We start from the raw sequence: 21296 nt of genomic DNA, 5'->3' as shown, positions 1-21296 counted from the left end.
GACATATGAAGCACCATAGTTGAGATTCTTCGCCCCTACCTCTCATTCTCCTGATAATAATGGAATTAACAAGTAATTACCCACTGGGTTCACTTTTATTATGTATAACTATATTTTGCATCGACAGCAAAACCAAGTATAAACAAACTGGTGCACTGAAGACGTTCTTCTTGTCTTTTTTACTGTCTACAAGAGCAGATATTATGTACTGCTGTTTTTCTGCTTCATTTAAATCCCAGCGCTCACTAAAAATCTATGTTTTAATCTTTCCAAGTGGCATTCAGTGTGTGTGTTGGGGTTGTGTGGTTAATTAGACAGTATTCTGTATAACTGTGGAGTCTGTAATTAAGGGAAGTCTTTTCCATCGTATATATTTTTTGAACCAGCTGTACATTAGAATGACTATACAAAGGGAAATAAATTGTCAATTATTTCAATAATATCAATTATGGAATATAATTGATTGTGGTTGGTGTAATGTGTTGTGGTGGGAGGAAATATACTTTCAACATGTCAGACTAGAGTTCAGTTCCCTGGCTGGGTAAGCCCACCAAACCCATAGATAATATAAAACAAATTCTACTTCATTGTCAGTGCCTCAGAGCCACGGTGATCCTACTCACTTCAGCAATTAAGAACAAACCACACTAAGGTGATGCTCACACGGCAAGTAATGAGCCCAAATGTGTTACCTGTGCAGCAGTGTGAAAAGCAAAAAACACACTGAATCTGATACATGCATGCTAAGGAGAAAGAAAAACAGGTCACGTAAATCATTGATGCATTCCTCACATGAGTATCAGTGTAAAAGACTTACAAAGACATTTTGGTACTACTTTAAAATAAGACTACCTTTATAAAGGGTTTATAAATGGTTTACAATTAGTTTACTATAGTTACTAATTCTAATTAGGTAGTAAATGCCTTCAAAATTAATCAGTTATAACACATACGTACAAAGCGCAACAATGACCTGTTGTTCGTCAAATAGTGAACCCACAGCCATCTATATATATTGTTACCCATTCTACGTATGTGTTATAACTTATTATTAATGATTTTTAAGGCATTTACAACCTAATTAGTAACTATTAATAAACTAAACCATGTAAACCATTTATAAACCCTTTATAAAGGTAGTCTTATTTTAAAGTGGTACCAAAATGTCTTTGTAAGTCTTCTACACTGATTAGTTAGAACATGTTAATTTGCACAAACAAAAGTATCTCACCATATCTCACTCTATTTTTGGCATTTACTACAAGTTAGTGTTAACTAAATAGCAAAACACAAACAAGCTAGAAGTACTAAAATTATTATTTAAGAAGTTGAAGTATCTACATCTTCCTTATCTGCTGACTTTCCACAGACAGTAGGTACAGATCCCTCCATCAGAGAAAGTCTGCTAGCTAATCCTGCTGTGTACTATCCAAAGCTCTTGGGTGAGGGGTGGTGCCAGGATGGTGTCCCAATTAAGGGAGCCATCGAAATGGCTCATAGCAGCATATGATTCCACTTCACACTTCAACTGATTCACAGAAAACAGATGGATGGATTTGTTTTATGCTTGGAGTGGAAATACATAAGTTGATTTCTGTCAGTGGCGCACCTGGGTTTTCCGTTGCCAAGATAGCAATACGCCAGAAAATTGCCTGAACACACCACCACCATCATTACGAGACAACCACGCCCATCGGTGTAGATATATTTACAAGCACCTTTGCTATTTACCTTTGCTAATGAATGCATTCTGCTGCTTTAAGTTACATGCATTGTTGACACAGATGTGCAAAAGCACATAAACACAAATAGCATGTCTAGACTCCAGAAAGTATGCCCAGTGTTGCCAATAGAATAAGACTCTGAAACAGATAAATGTGTAGCTATTTGCACATTGCCTACAGCTAGGCATTGGCTTGAGGGGTATTTAGCCTCCAGCATTAAGTGGTGGAAAAGTGCAAGTGTGGAATGATGCAGTGGAATGGTTTGGGGATTTTCCAACATCCTGATCTCACTAATGTTGCAATTAAATTCTCACATCAGTTCTCCAAAATCTAGAAATCTAGAAAGTATGAAGTGAGTTTTGTTTTACGTAAAAAATAAAATCTGCTCTCAAACATTTTTAAATTAAAGGGACGAATTGTATGTTGCAAATTCAAAAGAGCAAAAATATATAGCAAATACATATTTTTAAATATACTTGGTTACTTCATAATTTTTTGCAGTTATTTGAAAAGTATTTCAGTTTGGATTTTGCCAGTCTTTGCTTTTATTTCTGTTTTTTTTTGTGAGTTTTCTGTAGAATTGTTTTTTCTGCCAAAGACTTTTGCTTCTGGAATCTCTTGTTTGCTTCTGCTTCAGTTTTTTGCTTCTGAGTTTTGGCACAGTTTTCACGGGGGGGGCGGGGCTTAAAAGAAGGCATTTTCCCTTAAGTCTCCATTGGTCAGCTGGTTTTGGACTGACAGCTGGTACCCTGAACCCTCGGCAGTCCAAAACCAGCTGACCAATGGAGATTTAAGGGGACCGCCTTCTTCTAAGCCCCGCCCACCTGTGAAAACTGTGCCAAAACTCAGAAGCAAAAAAACTGAATCAGAAGCAAACGAGAGATTTCAGTAGCAGAAGTCTTTAACAGAAAAATCTAAAAATATCCACAGAAAATTCACAAAATAACAAAATAAAAGCAATGATTGACAAAATCCAAACTGAAATAATTTTCAAATAACTGCAAAAAATTATAAAGTAAACAAGTATATTTAAACATATGTATTTGTTATATATTTTTTCTCTTTTGAATTTGCAACATACAATTTGTCCTTTTTTTATTTTTATTTTGACTGCAGATTTTTTTTTTTTTACGTAAACCTTTTAGCACAAAATTCACTCCATAAAAAGCCTCTTTCTTTGGAGAGTAGAGACAGCTATTCCAACAAAACCTGTTTTTTTTTTTTCTTTTAATACACATGATTTCCAAAAAAACAAAGAATGAGCAAGTGTCCCAATGCTTTTGTCCATATAGTGGATCTAAGAAAGGCCTTAAGAATGTGAAGGGTGAACCTGTCCTGTCCTCTCAGGCTTCATTAAGCTGTTGGTGCTGTTTTTCCTCCGAGCTGTCAGCAGCGTTTCTCCTGCTGCTCTGACTGTGTGTAAAACTCCCCCCACAATAACCACCCTGTTACGGTTCCCTCGGTGGGTTTTCTCATCTGTCTGGGCTCTCCAGAGCTCAGCTCCTTCCCTCCTTTCTTTCCCCTGATCTGTTACTTCTCTCTGACTCTCTTTCTATTTCCCTCTCTCTCTCTCACACACACACACAAACACACACACATACTTTCAATCTCTCTCGCTCGTTCTGTTATGTCCTCAGTATTTCTCTCTCGCTCACATTCCCATTAAATATTGAAGGCTTTATATTTACATCTGGGGTCTATTAGCTCATGTAGTCAGGTACTGTTCACTTGTTCCCTTGCTGTTCCCTCTCTCTCTCTCTCTCTCTCTCTCTCTTTCTCTCACTCTCTCTCGCTTTCTTGCTCATTTCAGGGCAATTTACCGGCATCACAAATAATGTTTCAAATAAATCTTTGGTTGCGCAGCCTGAGAAAAAGCCTGAGAACAGTATAATAAATATGAATCATATTAGATTCAAATGCATGAATAACGCTAATATACACTCATCGTCAAAGGAATTGTTGCAAAAAAATATTTGCGTCCCTAAGGAAGCGCAATTCTAGACTGATATGGGCAATATTTATTGAGCTTCACATACAGTGTGTAGTAGTGTGTAATGCATGCCAGAGGTCTTAATTTGCAGTTGTAGAGGTTCTTAAGGGTGGCCTACTATGATCTTTCCAATGCAACTTGAATAATCTCTCGCAGTTCCTGCAGATTTTTTTTTTAACACATGGCGTAGCATCGTCAAGTGTTTTAAAGGCAAGCTCTTGAGATGGCAGCAGCATTTGGAGTGGAGCATTGTCCTGTTGAAGCATAATAGAACACTGGGGTTTATGATCAGAAAATGTGGGGCCACTGGTTGTGGGACCTTATTAATGTAACATTGAGCTGCCAAAGTGCCTGTAATGAAGACCAATAGTGATCTAGCGTTATACAAAATTGCACCCCGCACCATGACACCAGGACTTCTGGACATGTAACACGTGACTAAAGCTAAAAACACTAGGATGACTAAAATTTTAGGATCCTGAGGACATTGCCCTATATCTTCTAAACCTATTGTTTAACTTTTGTTGTGTAAATGCATGGTAGAGAGGCCATCACCTCCCCCTTCTGTCACATCCACACCATTTTCACATTGGTTCCTGGATTTCTGAAGGTGCTTCCACATCTCCAACGCATTGTTCTACACTCTGCTGGACACTGGCTAGTTGTGGTTAAGTTGTACTGCTGCTGATGCTGAGCATCACCTGCTGATTATAGGCGGAGTTTTCTAAAAAAATGTCAGCTCTGCGACCAGTGTTTTGGAGTTTTAAGGCGCTACAGCCTCTATAGACCTGTATCTGTCTCTCAATGCCAGAAAAACTATTTTCTATATTATCTCTGAAAAAAAAATTTCCTTGCTTATTTCTGATTGGCTCTTTGAGTCATATAGAAGTGGCAGACTGTTTTGAGAAGTTTATAAAAAGACATTCTGGTCCAGTATGACAGGTCCTGTCAGTGTAAACATGAGTGGCAGGGATATATAATGGCGCATTAAACACTTCTTCCAGTTTAAACTTTAGAATTCCACAAGGTAACATTTGCTAAATTGTGGGGATTTGTTGCTCAGTGCTACTGGCTTGTAACCCTTTTGTTGCTTAACTTAACGTAGTATTAGCAGCTAGCTGTTAAGCAATTTACTAACTTGGTTAGTAGCAATTAATCTCTCCCAACAAGAACCTGATACCCATCTGCATGTATTTTATGAATGTTTCATTCAATAAATATTAGGGCTGTCAACGTTATTGCGTTAACGCGCGGTGGAATCAGTAACGCGTTACTACTTTTTTAACGCAAGTTAATTAAGGCACCAAGTTTGACCCCTACTTCTGCCGTAATCTGCCCCGCCCCCACCCAACGCACTGATCTGTCGTCCGGCTGAATGATTAAACGGTGCGCTCTTAAAGTGTCCAGCAGTGACACTCTGGTTCAGAATTCCAGCTCAGACCCGGTTAGAGATCTCTCTCTATTTCTCTCTCTCTCTCTCACACACACACACGCACACACACAGACCCGCGCTTTTCTGCCCTGAGTTTTTATACCCATCAAAAGTTCGAATTCAGAAATCCTCACAACCAAGCTGAGACATTTACAATCCAATTTATCATGCATTCTTTATTCCAGAACGCTAGGTTGATTTTATCTGAACTGAGAAATGTTCATTTAGATCAATGCTGAGGAAGAGTGAAATTCTGAATGTCTCTACAGCAAACATGAAACTAACTCCCCCTCAATCCTGCAGAGTCTCTCAGAAGATTGAGAGCTCAGGTTCCCTTACAAAAAAAAAAAAAATCCTCCATACACAGATTTGTTGGTCATCTCCACCAAGACAATAATGGAACTCATCATTCTGTCATTCTGAGTCACTTTATGACAGTCTTGCATGACTATCCACCAAGTTTCATTCCTCTCAGTGGATTCCTTTTGGGCGATTCTTTTTTATTTGAAAAATGAGTGTATAAGAACTCTCTCTTTCTCTCTCTCTCTTTCAGGTCCACAGGAAGACTCTGAACCCTGTGTTTAATGAGACGTTTCAGTTTGGCGTGCCGCTGGCCGAGCTGCACTCGAGGAAGCTGCATTTCTCCGTCTACGACTTTGACCGCTTCTCCAGACACGACCTCATCGGCCAGGTGGTGGTGGACAACCTGCTGGACTTCAGCGAGGGCACCGGCGAGAAACCCATCTGGAGGGATATTGTGGAAGGGACGGCGGTAAGATGGAGAATATTCACATACTGGCAAACACACACACACACTGACACACACACACACACACAGACAGTTAGCAACATCTGCTCAGAGGCTTATGTAAGCTGCATTACATCCGCTCTGCTCTGCGTTCATTTAATTAGCATTTAGCGGTTTGTTTGTCTGGAATTTGTCATTTGCAGAAACCTCTACAGCATCACGTCACAAAGATGAGATACTGCTTCCCAACGAACCGAATCAAACTCAGCCAGAGCCTGCGGGGGAATCAGCTACACCCCTGAAATTCAAATCGATACGCCCGTTTCCATGGTTACACTACACCCATTACTTATGAAACCCACTCCACTGATATGAAATTGTCATGTTGCATGCGGTGCCACTTTTAAATGGTAGGCCACTTACAAGTTTGTACGACATCAATTTCCAAAGGTTGAAATAAACAGATTAACATGAGTACAATTCAATTATCATTGTAAAACTACACTCATTTTCATGTTCACACTACACACATCAATAAACCATTTCCATGATTAACCTGTACATATAGCCACTGCAGTTCATCAGGGCATCATTCTGTAGTCCTCGGTATGCCCATATTTGGTTTTCCTTGTGTAAGCTGAATTTCTCAATGGGCAGAATGAATGAGCTTTTCCAAATCGGCTTAGAAATATGTTTCTTGATCTTATGAAGATTCTGATGCAGTTTATCATGCAGTACAATAAATGAGAGAAGTTTGTGTTTCATTGTTTTACTATATTAGATGATAGATAGATAGATAGATAGATAGATAGATAGATAGATAGATACATAGATAGATAGATAGATAGATAGATAGATACTTTATTTATCCCGAAGGAAATTTAGGAATTTAGGAACATTAAGCCATTAATGCTGTAACACACCCACCTCACATCAGCAAAGGCAGTTAGTTTATTAGTTGGATAAGGTGTGCAACTATTAGTGTCCTCATGCCTTGATCTCAGAGCATTAGCAATGCTAACACCACAAAAGTGATGCTGGATGAGGCTAACACTATAAGAGTGATGCTAATGTCACGGTAACAGTGCTGCGCAAAGCCAGCAGCCGGTATGGTTTTGATTGTAACTTCACGATAGCAATGCTGAGAGAGGCTAACACTGTGGTAGTGATGCTAATGGCACAGTAACTGTGCTAGACCTGTGGCTAGTGCACTAACAATGTCCCCTAAACCTAATAACTTGGTTGTGCCACCCTTGGCGGCAACAACTTTAATCAAAAAGTGTTTGCGATAACTGGCAGCAAGTCTTTCACATCTCTGTGGAGGAATTTCGTCTCACTCTTCTTTACTTCTTGACTGAATTGTTTTAGTTCAGCCATATTGTTTTTTGTTTTTTTTCAGCATGAACGGCCTGTTTAGGGTCATGCAACAACATCTCAATCAGACTTTGACTAGACAACTCCAATACCTTCGTTTAGTTTTTGTGTGCTTTGCGTCATTGTCCTGCTACTGAACCCAAGTACGGCTAAGCTTAAGATCATAAACTTATGGCGGGACTGGTAGAAAGCAGAATTGATGGTTTTGTAGCTACGAATCTTAACATGTGTAAAAGCATTCAGAGATGCATGGCGTGTTGTTTCTTACTGTATGAAAATTTCAGTGTTATTGTTTGCTATGCCAGCCTGGGGATGAGGGAGAATGCTGGGAGGCCTAAATATTACATAATTCAGCTATTATTTATTGTACTCGATTGAAAATGTAAATACTATTGAGTTATATAACAGAGATCGTATATTTCATGCACGCTGGTCTAAGATGCAGGAGGTGATGAAGTGACAGATCTGTGGGTGTGAAGCTGGTAGAGCTGATGCTGATGTGTCCTTGGGGGAGCTTCCAGAGAGGCTGGGAGGAAATCAAATCAGGAACAGGGCATCGCCTTAAAAGGAAAACCTGTGGGGGGAGGGGGGGTGGGGGGAGATTTAATTAATGAAGGTCGTGCCTTTCTGAGCCTGCGTGCTGAAGAACGTGCTGAATCTCAACCATCCTGATTGCAGGCTTAGAGCCACGGCTCGAGGAGATGCCAGCCCCGCCTCTGTAGACATATAAAAAAAGACAAAATTCTCCCCCCCTGTAAAACCAACTCCCACCCGTTCCATCCCATTTGCATTAATGTTGTCGAGTCAGCACTGTTTTCTTCTAGTTTACTCACCTGGGTGCCTTCACTGTAAAGCTGATAGATGCTCATAGATGTTCTAACGTTAAAACGTTAAAAAAAATTGGGTCAGCTTGTTTTCACTTTTGGACTTTTTTTTTTTTACCCGACTCAAACCTTAACATCAGTTTGTGTAGTTGGTGTGTCTTCCCTTTATTTACACTCGCTTAGTGAGGCTGCATTGCTAGTACCCAGAGGTACAACGCTTCTTCTGTACCCCACAGCCTCGTTTTGGTACACAATGGTGACATAGGCGAATAAAGCTTCTAAATAATACTTCTGTGCAAGGAATAGACAAGGTGTGTGCATCTGCATCTGTATCAGCAATGGGTTCAACAAACATTTGAACATTGAACATATTCTGGATTTTAAGTGACGCGTTCGAAGGACCTTGGCCTTGATTTCTCCATTAATCTCCATAATAATCACTCAAGGCCCAACATCTCCGTTTGAAAAATGTTCACAGCTGGACCCGTTAGAGTAATGAAGCTCCACACTAAAAAGCATGCACACACTGCTCTCTCGCTCTTTCTGCTTCTGAAGTGTGCTGTTTTTAATGAAGTATCCAGGCTTAGTGGCATAGCGTTTGCCTCTGTCCTTGCTCCTCTTTTCATCAATGCTGGTGAATCACACTGAGTAGTAAAAAGAGAAAGAACGAGGAAAAAAAAAAAAGAAAAAGTCGGCCTTCATCTGAACACCTGCACCACATGATCATCAGCTTTATACTGATAGATTCCCTACTTAAACCCCCTTAAACCAAAATCAGATTTACTGGAGAAAATGTAGAACATCCTGAATTCAGCTTTACCTTTAAAAAATAATGATGCTCTAATAAGAGAGATATAATTGTGAACGGAGGCTTCCATGTTCTCTCTCGCATCCTGCAGAACATTTAGCGACAGATGTTGCATCTGGGCCTGTAGATCCTGCACATTCTCAGATTGCTCAAGCTGGCATCCCGGCTTGTTGCTGAATTGGTTTAAAAATCTGGCAACCCTAGGCAAGCCAATGAATTGCTTTATTCATTCTGGAGGAGACATTCCTTGAAAACAATAGCTGTGTGTAAGTGAGCATTATCCTGATTCAACATGTGTCTGAGCTGTTACTGTCCCTCGTATTACTACTAGGAGTGACTGACTGTCGTATGCAAGGGCTTCCCAGATCATCACACTGTTATTTAGGGCAGTGTGTTGCTTTACAGCAAATGAAGGATTAAAGTTCTCATCACAACCAATCAGCATGCCAAGATAAGAAAATTACATCCTGACCACATTACATCAAGTTATATGATTGAGATGAAAGCAGCAAGTTCTATATGGCATCCTGCAGCACATTTACACACATATGTTGTAGATAGGCCTGTAGATCCTGCACATTTTCAGATTGCAGAAGCTGGCATCCCAGCTGGTCTCACAAAGGCTTGATCTAAATCTGGCAACCCTAGGCAAGCCAAGGAATTGTTTCATTTATTCTGGAGGAGACATTCTCCAGCCTTCAGCTGAACCCCTGCACCACATAATCATCAGAATCAGAATCACTTTATTTCACCAAGTATGTTACACATATAAGGAATTTGCCAGAGACTGTTGACAAACATTACACTACAAGGTACTATAAACAATAAATATAATAAAAAATATAATTAAAAGTACTAAAGGAATGAAGAGCACTGAAGAGCATTAGGAGCTAAGAGATAAATAACATCTATACTGTACACATATGGATATAATTGTGTCCAAATATTTAGAGGCAAGTTAAAATAATGTTTATAGAAAGTTGCAGATGATGTTAAAATTACAGAATAATATCTGTACAGCTGTGCAAATAAGCATAGTGCAAGTGTAAAATCCAGTCAGTACAAGTCTACGAGGTCTGGAGACTCAAAGGTGTCCACTGTGGTTAAGGAGTGCTACAGCTCTGGGGAAGAAGCTGTTAGCATGTTTTGTTGTACTGGTTTTGATGGGTTGAAGCCTTCTATCAGAGGGGAGAGTCTGGAAGAGGATGTGAGGGGTCAGTCGTGATTTTGCCAGCACACTTAGAATGAAGCTCTTATAACACTCTAGATTGAAGCTCTAATTAATTACATTAATATCCAGAATGAATCTCTAATTAATAAAGCTCTGGTAGCATTAATTTCATTAATATCTAGAAGGACATTCTAATAACATTGATCTTCAAAATGAGGCTCTATTTATAGTAATATCCAGTATGAAGCTCGAATAAAATTAATATACAGAATGGATTATAATACAATATAAGAAAGAGAAAGAGAGAGAGAGAGAGAGAGAGAAAGGGATATTTTCTGACTCACAGTTTGCTCCACACTCTTAAGTCAGCAGATATACAGTATAAGTGTGTCATGGACTTGGGCTCTGATACTGTGATCTCTACTGTGTGTGTGTGTGTGTGTGTGTGTGTGTGTGTGTGTGTGTGTGTGTGTGTTCCATGCAGGAAAAAGCTGACCTGGGGGAGTTGAATTTCTCACTGTGTTACTTGCCAACAGCTGGCCGACTGACTGTCACTATCATCAAGGCCACCAACCTCAAAGCCATGGACCTGACAGGCTTCTCAGGTACACACAAACACACACACACACACACACACACATACACACAGATATACACACACACATATTACACACGTGCACATTTGTTTTTATGGCTCATCTGCATGTGTCAGTGTGTCCCATATAGAGTATTTCTATATATAGCTTTAAAGATATGTATACATATGCATGTATACATATAAATACGTATGTACACGTACAGAATTATGGCTAGGGCTGGGTACGGTTTAAATTTTTTGATACCTTGAATTTGATACTAATATCCAAACAGTACTATTTTCAATACCTTTTTACTATACTGCAACAAAAAAAAATACAAAAAGTGATAATTATTTTCATAAAATGGATTTATTTAACAGCCAACATGAATAATCTCACACATATACTGTCATCAGGAGAGACTACCATACAGAGTGTAAGTATTGACACTCGGACCCCGAATCAACGTCCATTTAAAGGTTAAAGGAACACTAAATAGCTATAAGGATAGAATATAATCACAACGTACATAAAGTACGATTATTAAAGGTCTCATTCCATCGTTTTTTCATTCATTTTCATGCACATAAAATGTGTAGTTGTGGTCTCTAGAATGAATGAATGCCATGTGAGCTGTTTTTTGTGAAAAAAAAAGGTGCTCCAGTGATCCGATATAACCGATGGAGGAGTTGGGGAAGAAACAAAATTTTTTATCAAAAAGGCAAACATATCACCTCTGATTGGCTGTAAGCACTGTAAGGCAGTGAGTACGGTGGCCGAGAAAGCCCAGCGCAGTGCAAATAGAAAAGCGCTGCAAAAGCACAAAACACATCCATCAAAATTACAACACAGGCGCAGCAAATAGAAAAACGCGCTGCAAAAAGAAAAACGCGCAGCAAATAGAAAAACGCGCTTCAAATAGAACCACAACACAACAGAAGTGAGTCACAACACAACGGAATTTTCCCGGGGGACCTTAAAAGATGCTGTACCAGTTGTATACAAAGGACAGTAAGTGGCAAACAAGCTTCTGAAAAGTAAGTAATGTTTATTACCTGTGATTACCACGGTTGTGTGCATATTATTAAAAGTTCTGCTTCACAAAACGCCTTGTTTGCCACTTATTGTCCTTTGTACACATAGTGAAGTCCGAGACGTTACTGAAGACGCAGCTTAGCTGGTACAGTATCTTTTAAGGTCCCCCGGGAAAATTCCGTTGTGTTGTGACTCACTTCCGTTGTGTTGTGGTTCTATTTGCAGCGCGTTTTTCTTTTTGCAGCGCGTTTTTCTATTTGCTGCGCCTGTGTTGTAATTTTGATGGATGTGTTTTGTGCTTTTGCAGCGCTTTTCAATTTGCACTGCGTTGGGCTTTCTCGGCCACCGTAAGTGAGACAGTTAGAAACATTTTAAAATAAAGGCATTTTTACACTAATAACAGTCTTTGTAATGTCATATGTGTCATATGTCTTTACAACATGTGTAATGTTCTGCTAAGTGCAGTTCAGCCACTGATCTAGTTTTAGAGTCTCTGTAAAACACAAAATTCACCGGAGATCCTATGTAAACCTCCAGGGTGGAATTATTACTTTCTGGACCTGGACTAAATGCCTCTGCATGTTTACATCATATGTTTACATAGGATCTCCGGGGGATTTCTACTTTTAACTAATGTGAACAGAACTGTTCTAAAAATACACCTACCTATCACAATTGTACTTCGCTGGTGGTGTTTCATAGACAAATTCTAACCATTTGTTCCTTAGCCCTGAATTATTGGGCAAAACATAGAACACTGTTGTGTTATTTGCACAAATAACACAGGAACGAACTTGCCATGCTCTTCCAAGCGCCGTTTTTTTGTCCTGTCTGATGAGACAGTGTAACTGCCTGGCTTCATCCAACCTGTGGGTGGTCCCGAGCCGAGCTGGGCGAGGCCATGAATACTAATTCACGGATTGACGTAGACACTGTGCTTTTCCTGATCGACTCGTTTTTCTGAATATTTTCTTTTACTAGATACTGCAGATAATTAAGGTTGAGGAACAGTTTTATGTGCAGCATCACAACTCAGATAGACCTATAGTATTTCACAAAGAACAAGAAAAAGGACACCTTTAAATGATTCTATTCAATATTGAACTCTAAATCAATGTTGGATGAATCTAAATTTGACATGCACAAACACTGATTCAACATACCTTTACTATCAGGGTTTGTTCATCTGATTTTTACTCTGAATTTCTCTTAAATTCGTAAACATAAACAAAAACAAACTGACAAAAACACACACACCCCCACACACACACAGTAATGAATTCACAGCCTCATTATTATCTCAGACATCATTAAGGCTCAGACGTGCTACAGCCCTGCATCATTACCATCCTAATACCAGCCCACACTTCAAAAAAAACAAGAGGAAAAATAACACTGAAGGTCAGAGGAGCGCATCTAGCCTGAACTCCACCAGACCAGGAATAGAAGAGCAAGAGCTAGATGTCAGAAACGTTGCGTCATGGCATTAACATCAAAGTGTGATAGACGAGAGACAATTGCAATCAGCGCTGGTTAATTTAATTATCATAGGCAGCCTCGGACTAATGAAATAATGAATTCTCTCGGAGGACGCAATTATGCAGCATTATCACGCTGCACCCTTTGATGGGATGACATTCAGAAGGAGTGCCATTATACTCTTTACTAGACCGGTCATGCTAGCCGGTGCTATTGTCTTCACTATTAGCGTAATTATCGACACCGCTATTAGCATTAACATTAGTTTTATTGCCGTATTGCTCCTTTTCACTCAGCCTCTTCTCTTCCTCTCTCTCTCTCTTTCTCTCTCTTACTTTCTAGACCCGTACGTGAAGGCGTCTCTGGTTTGCGAGGGTCGCAGGCTGAAGAAGAGGAAAACCTCCATTAAGAAGAACACACTGAACCCCACCTACAACGAAGCTCTAGTCTTCGACATCCCTAACGAAAACATCGAGAGTGTGTCCCTGATCATCGCCGTCATGGACTACGACTGGTATGCTTTTTCTTCTGAAGTTATAGTCCTGATTTCATACTCAATTTTTTTGCAATCTGTTTCTTTTTAAGTCAAAAAAAATACAGAATACAGTATTCTGAGGCTCTGAGTGGTCCATCAGACTGTTGACAGGTGTTGTCACCAAAGCGACATTCACACAGAAGGTAAAAATGGCCTGAATCCAATTTTCTGACGAAATTCAATGTTTAATCTTTCTTTTTAATGTGATCCAAATCTAAGATGTTGGATTCATGTCTGAATGGTTCTCGTTATGTAACTAACACAACATTTACATTAGGGGCCCAATTTCAATTTCCCTTTTGTATCTCTACCCCTTGTTTTCGAGTTTAACCTTAACCCATAAAACAGAGTTCCAAGGGGAAGGGGAGAAATCCTCAACCCAAAGAACTCAGACGACCGTTCAAGCACCCAACACAGATATATAGCTATGGCAGTGTAGCGTTTAAAGTTCAGCAACCTAGCTGCTGTCTAACTAGTTAACTTTAGGGCGTAATATGTTCTCAGAAAGAGGGCAGGTGGTACAGCAATTCATTATTATTGTTCATTCCTTAATTCCCCTGTGATGGGAAGCTGAAATAAGCTTTTTTTAAGTTTTATTTGTCTGTTCCACCTTAAATGCTGCTGCCTTTGCTATCTGCTGCATCATTTAAGCCGGAACGGGAAAGTTAGCTAGCTAGCCAGCACGCTACTGAGATGAACTACTAGCAATTTTTTTACGCTTGATATGAAGAAAATGGCCATAAAACATTGAAACTAAACATTAAACTAAGGTAATTTTTGGACTATCATAATTCTTAAAGGAGAACTTCGGTGTAAAATTGACTTTAGGTGCAGTAAAACATGATAAAGAGTACTAACCTATGTTGAATAGCCCACCTCCGCTCTTCCACAGCTCCAGTAATTTTGTGCATTTTGCCCAGCACTCTCTTTACAACGGGCGCTTCTGGGCATCCTTTTACCCCTGCAGATAAACCGCTTTTTAAACCGTTAATCAGGGTCAAAGTAGCTCCAAACCTCATTGGTAGAATCTGAAGTGCCCTGACATTTAACATAAGGCATTAATAACTTTAAAAGTGCACGAGAAGTTTATTAAGATTCACTGTTTACAACCTGTAGCGTAAGCTAATCTCCAGGCCCTGCCATCATAAAGTAAAGTCATGCACGGAGATAAGGTTACACTACAGGTTGTAAACAGTAGCTTCTTGTGCACTTTTTATGTTATTAATGCCTGGTTTTGAATGTCAGGGCTCTCCGGATTCTACCAATGAGGTGTGGAGCTACTTTGACCCTGATTAAGGGTGTAAAAAGCGGTTTATCTGCAGGGGCAAGTGGATGCCCTGAAGCGCCCGTTGTAAAGAATGATGGGCAAAAAGCACAAAATTACTGAATCTCGGAAAGCTGTGGGAGAGCAAAAAAATACTTACATTTGTGGATTTCTTTGGTCGCTTGTGCCGCCATCTTGTCAGTTATTCTGAGCCCTCTGTTTGAAGATGTGGGCCTCTGAAAAATCTCTGTTTGAAGGGCCATGTAGCTATAACTCTTTCCCCTACCCCTTCAGCCTAAAAAGAAACGGGACACACTACCCCTGGACATTCACATGCAAAACAAAGGGGTAGGGCTAGTGGTAAAATGGGATTGGGTATAAGTTTCCATTTTATCCATGACAGAATTGCAGGAGCTATTTACCTAGCTTTACCTTGTTATTCTTCTTGTTACTCTGAACCCCTCACTAGCTGCAATTCTCAGTTTTTCCTTGTCTCCTCACAGGTTTATTCCTTGTCCTTGACATTTGTATGAATTGTGTTGTTCGCTGATCTGGCTGTTCAGACAGAGTCACGTTGCTGCAAATCGTTATGTATCAGACTGTAATACCACATATTGAAATGGCCCAAATTAGGGATAACAATAGGATTTGGGCCACTTTTACCTGCCTAAGATTTGAGGATCCTTGGCTTACTTTGTTTGAGGAGTCAAATAAATGACTGGTGTACTCATAGTTTAAGTCATAGTTTAAGTAATCAAAGTATGGACTGGTCCATTTCTAAGTGAACACATATCAGTTTTAAAAAGTTGCAGAGTGGACTAGACTCATACAATGGGCTGATCCTCTCTGAAGAGTTGTAGAGTTAACTATAAACTCTAATAGCTTTACTCAGTTACCAACAGAATGCACCTCTAACTAGTTGTTTTTGAGTTCTGGTTCATTTCAGGGTGTAAAATATTTACTTAAGGTCAGTTTCCTAGACAAGGGATAAGTCTAGTCATAGACTATATTTTCCTTTCAATGGGAAATCTCCATTTTAAATGCTGTGTAGTCCAAGACTAGACTTAATCCCTCTCTGTGAAACCAATTGGAAAAGATGGAATCTGTTAGAGCTTTAGTTGTTAACAGTCTAAAAGGTTTAATGGCCCCTGAAACACATTTTTAAATAAAATCAACTACTCCTAGTTTTTAGTAATTGATAGTGTCTTATACAGTATCTTTCACTTGAGTTGTTGGAAATTTGTAGGATTCGTAGAATGGACTGGTCTAATCTGTTTGGGAGTCAGAGTGGACAGGTGTACTGTTTGTAAGGAGTTGTAGAGTGGACTGGTCTATTGTGTCCAAAGAGTCATAGAAATATTAGTCGTTGTCGTAGGAGTCATAGAGTAGACTGGCCTACCCTGTTTGATGGGTGATTATATGGACTAGACTACTCTATTTAAGGACTTGTGTGGACTAGCCTACTCGGTTTGAGAAGTCATGGAGTGGACTGATCTGTTCTGAGGAATCATAGATTGAAACTGTCTACTCTGAAGTATTGTAGAGTGGTTTGTGTGGTGCAGTGGATAACACCACTAAAAAAATCAAAGACTGGACTAGTCTACTCTAAAGAGTTGTAGGGTGGTCTGGTCAACTCTGTGTAATGAGTCGTAGTGTTGTCTTATTTGCTCTGTTTAAAAGTCATAAAGTGGACTGGTCTACTCTGTTTGAGAATTCATAGAGTGGACTAGTCTACTCTGTTTAAAGAGCCATAGAATGGACGGGTCTACGGATTAAAAATCCATAGAGTGGACTGGTCTACTCTAAAGAATTGTAGACTGGACTGGTATACTCTGAAGAGTTGTAGAGTGGACTGGTCTATCTAAAGAGTTGTAGAGTGAACTGTAGAGCAGTAAAATGGACAGGTCTTCTCCGATCAGAAATTCATAAAGTGGACTGGTCTAATCTTAAGAGTTGTAGAGTGGACTGGTCTACTCTGAAGAGTTGTAGAGTGGACTGGTCTACTCTGAAGAGTTGTAGAGTGGACTGGTCTATATAAAGAGTTGTAGAGTGGACTGGTCTACTCTGTTTGAAAAGCCATAGAATGGACAGGTCTACGGACTGGTCTACTCTAAAGAGTTGTGAACGACGGTTTCACTCTGAAGAGTTTTAGAGTGGACTGGTCTATCTAAAGAGGTGTAGAGTGAACTGTCTACTTTGTGTAAAAAGCCATAGAATGAACGGGTCTACTCTGATCAAAAATTCTTAGAGTGGACTGGTCTAATCTTAAGAGTTGTAGAGTGGACTGGTCTATCTAAAGAGTTGTAGAGTAGACTGGTCTACTCTGTTTGAAAAGCCATAGAATGGACAGGTCTACAGATTAAAAATTCATAGAGTGGACTGGTCTACTCTAAAGAGTTGTAGACTGGACTGGTTTACTCTGAAGAGTTGTAGAGTGGACTGGTCTATTTAAAGAGTTGTAGAGTGGACTGGTCTAATCTAAAGAGGTGTAGAGTGGACTGGTCTATCTAAAGAGGTGTAGCGTGGACTGATCTACTCTGTTTGAAGATCCGTAGAATGGACAGGTCTTGTCTAATCAAAAAATCATAGAGTGGACTGGTCTACTTCAAAAAGTGGTCTACAGCAGCCAGAGTTCCCACTAGGAGTACAAGAAGGGAGCACATCACCACCATGCTTAAATTCCTACACTGGATACCAGTATGTTACAGAATAGACTTCAAGTTACTGTTACTGGTCTATAAATGTCTTAATGGTGCAGGACCAGGATATTTATCTGATGTGCTCCAGCAGTATGAGCCTAGCAGAACTCTCAGATCATCAGGAACTGGTCAGTTAGAGCCGCCTAAGGTAAAAACTAAACATGGAGAGGGAGCTTTTAGCTACTATGCTGCTCTTAAATGGAACCAGTTAACAGAGAGCATTAGAAGAGCACCAACACTAGCTCAGTTTAAAACACTGCAGCTCCGCCCACTTTTATTCTGTAACGGCAATTTTGTATTACGCTTTATTCATGCTTTACTCTTATTTTATTTTTATTTCCAATTCTTTGTTGATCTTTTACATATTTTAATTTTACTTCTCTTTGTTTTAATCATGTTTAAATCATTCAGGTTTCATTCTTATTTTAGTTTTTATTTCCATTTTTACTGTTATTCTTTTACATGTATTTTGACTTCTCTTTGTATTTTCTAATTTGTAAAGCACTTTGAATGACCGGTGTATGAAAGGTGCTATATAAATAAAAAAACTTGCCTTGCCTTTCTCTAAAAAGTTTTAGAGTGGACTGGTGGACTAGACTGGGCTGGTAGTGTAGTCTGATGTGCTCTGTTTAAAAGTCATAGAGGGCATTGGTGTACTCTGAGGAGCCGTACAGAGGACTGTTCTTCTCTGATCAAGAATTCATAGAGTGAACTGGTCTACCCAAAGGAGCCTTAGAGGCAGTGGTCTGCTCTGTTTGTGGAACTCTGGAGTGGACAGGTCACACGGCACCTGCAGACTTGCAGTGTTGTCAGGAATAATGAAGTGCATTAGCATCATTAGCATCATTAGCATCGATGGTACGGTTCGGGAGCAGATTGCGTTTGTGCATAGTTAAAATTCCTCCTGCAGTAAGAGTGTGTGTTGCCGCTGTGTTGAACACGCAGCCCTGTGCCCCAGTGAGTCACTTTCTTCTCTCAGAACGTCTGCACTGTTTTGCATAGAGACAGACGCTTCATGAATAAACACGATTTATGCTAATGCTAATGGCAGTAATGTCTGTGGTGCGACACTGTGTAACCCAGCCAGTGTTTTCTTGTCCAGAAAGGCCACCTTAAGTCAAGGAGTCACCATGTGTGTTTATGTGTTAGTGTAAGTGTGTGTGTGCCGCCCTGTTTGTGCATGTTGTGTTTGGGTACTAACTATGTACTAAGCAACTAGGCTAACTGTGACATTAGGAGCTAAAACTAAAATGCTATGAAGTAAATGCTAATGGTTTCCTGGTAAAGGATTAAGCTTTATTTGGATTAAAATTCATTGAATTCAGGTTTCTTTCAGTTCCATTGCCACAGGAATGCTAAATAAAGCACCTACCCATGCAATCTGCCTTTACAAACATTAACTAAAGAACAGGTTGTTCTAAAGAGCTCACTTTTCTCCAGTGTGGCACTGTAACAGGATGACACCACTGCAACAAGTCAGCTGGTGAAATTAGTTCAGCCATCTGTTTTGAGTGGTGTTGTTAAAAAGTGAACATGTTTAAGAACACCAGCCAAGCATAATGCCAGACTTTGAATGGACTGGTATAAAATAACACTACGACTGAACTTGGCAAAAAGCCAAGAGAATATTACCTGTCAGACTGCATTGTCCCAATTGTACATTTTCAGGATTCTTGTACCATTTTAAAGGTCACATTTAATGCTTTTTAAGACCTCAATAAATATAATTTAAGACCCAAAAATGTAGTCATAATTTCTTTGGTAGAAAATAATTAATTGTATTGGAAACTTAACGATTCCTATTTGTTATCTTTTTTATTTATTTATTTAGTTCTATTGTGATGCAAAACAGAGTTGAATAATTATGTACATAACTGTTTGCAAAACAAGCTAGTTAGCTAGCTCTCTGCTAACCTTAGTTTTCTCCTCGCTAATGTTAGCTTACTCTCTGTTAATGTTAGCTAGCTCTCTGCTAACCTTAGTTTTCTCCTCGCTAATGTTAGCTTACTCTCTGTTAATGTTAGCTAGCTCTCTGCTAACCTTAGTTTTCTCCTCATTAATGTTAGCTTGCTCTCGGCTAATGTTAGCTAGCTCTCCGCTAACCTTAGTACTCTCCCTGCTAATGTTAGCTTGCTCTCTGCTAATGTTAGCTAGCTCTCCGCTAACCTTAGTGCTCTCCCCGCTAATGTTAGCTTGCTCCCTGCTAATGTTAGCTAGCTCTCTCTGCTAACCTTAGTTCTCTCCCCGCTAATCTTAGCTTGCTCTCTGCTAATGTTAGTTAGCTCTCCGCTAACCTTAGTTCTCTCCCTGCTAATGTTAGATTGCTCTTTGCTAATGTTAGCTAGCACTCTGCTAACCTTAGTTCTCTCCCCGCTAATGTTAGCTTGCTCTCTGCTAATGTTAGCTAGCTCTCCGCTAACCTTAGTTCTCTCCCTGCTAATGTTAGCTAGCTCTCTGCTAACCTTAGTTCTCTCCTCGCTAATGTTAGCTTGCTCTTTGCTAATGTTAGCTAGCTCTCTGCTAACCTTAGTGCTCTCCCCTCTCATCTTAGCTTGCTCTCTGATAATGTTAGCTAGCTCTCTGCTAACCTTAGTTTTTTCCTCGCTAATGTTAGCTTGCTCTCGGCTAATGTTAGCTATCTCTCTCCGCTAACCTTAGTTCTCTCCTTGCTAATGTTAGCTTGCTCTCTGCTAATGTTAACTAGCTCTCCGCTAACCTTAGTGCTCTCCCCGCTAATGTTAGCTTGCTCCCTGCTAATGTTAGCTATCTCTCTCCGCTAGCCTTAGTTCTCTCCCCGCTAATGTTAGCCTGCTCCATGCTAATGTTAGCTAGCTCTCTGCTAACCTTAGTTCTGTCAGACTGCATTGTGCCAATTGTATATACATTATGTGTTTTTTTATATAGATTTTTACTGAAATTTGAGTCTATAAGATACAGAAATCATTGCATTCTGGTTTTATTTACGTTTATGGGGTTGTAGTTTGAGGAAGGCCCTTTTCTGTTCCAGCATAAACATGTCCCAGATTTTTGGTTTCTCAAACAACATGAGTGTCTGCAAAGGTTGGACCAACTATATATTATTGCTTATTGATTTATCTATAGAGCCCTAATACGTTTGTACATATATTAAAGACAGCCTTTGCATGACAGTGGCCATATATGATATAAGTTGTATATTATTACTTTATTTATGTAGTTACATATGTAATATACATATATCATGCATATAGGAAGTATATGTACCACACACAAATAAATGCATTTGTATGGATTCACATCCTGCATAAATAAACTAGGCTGTGAGCGTGTGATTTTTCTGTCTTTAGGGAGGCAGTGTGCTGTAGAGGGGTGTGTAATGTTGTATTCAGTGGAAATGGTTTTGTCTCTGTTTGTGGTTGTGTTTAGCTTTTGTTCCCTGTGGATTTATTGAAGAAAAACATCTGGCTCTCTCCGACTCGTATACGAATCAGCACATCAGCTTCTATTTTCAGCCGCGCCTCCATTAGAGGGAAAATCACTCCTAGAGCGTGTGTGTGTGTGTGTGTGTGTGTAAGAACAAGATTTGTTTTGGCCTCCACTAATGAAGCTATCTTCTGTAGCCCACAGATAAATACTGATGAATTGCTCATAACGTT

The 21296-nt window shown here is 39.6% G+C and overlaps 1 protein-coding gene across 1 annotated transcript in view; it reads left to right on the top strand.

Annotated features, from left to right (window-relative positions):
• Positions 1-21296, top strand: part of syt3 (synaptotagmin III) — a 139380-nt gene that overhangs the window by 81087 nt on the left and 36997 nt on the right. Inside the window, exons 7-9 of the mRNA XM_022674037.2 lie at positions 5700-5918; positions 10556-10676; positions 13506-13677. Of these exons, the coding sequence (XP_022529758.1) occupies positions 5700-5918; positions 10556-10676; positions 13506-13677 (512 nt within the window). The remainder of the gene's footprint in view (positions 1-5699; positions 5919-10555; positions 10677-13505; positions 13678-21296) is intronic.

This window comes from Astyanax mexicanus, chromosome 19 (genome assembly GCF_023375975.1).
Source record: "Astyanax mexicanus isolate ESR-SI-001 chromosome 19, AstMex3_surface, whole genome shotgun sequence".
In the NCBI taxonomy this organism is placed as follows: domain Eukaryota; kingdom Metazoa; phylum Chordata; class Actinopteri; order Characiformes; family Acestrorhamphidae; genus Astyanax; species Astyanax mexicanus.
The sequence above is the reverse complement of the archived record's forward strand: the minus strand, read 5'-3'. Positions and strand labels throughout refer to the sequence as shown.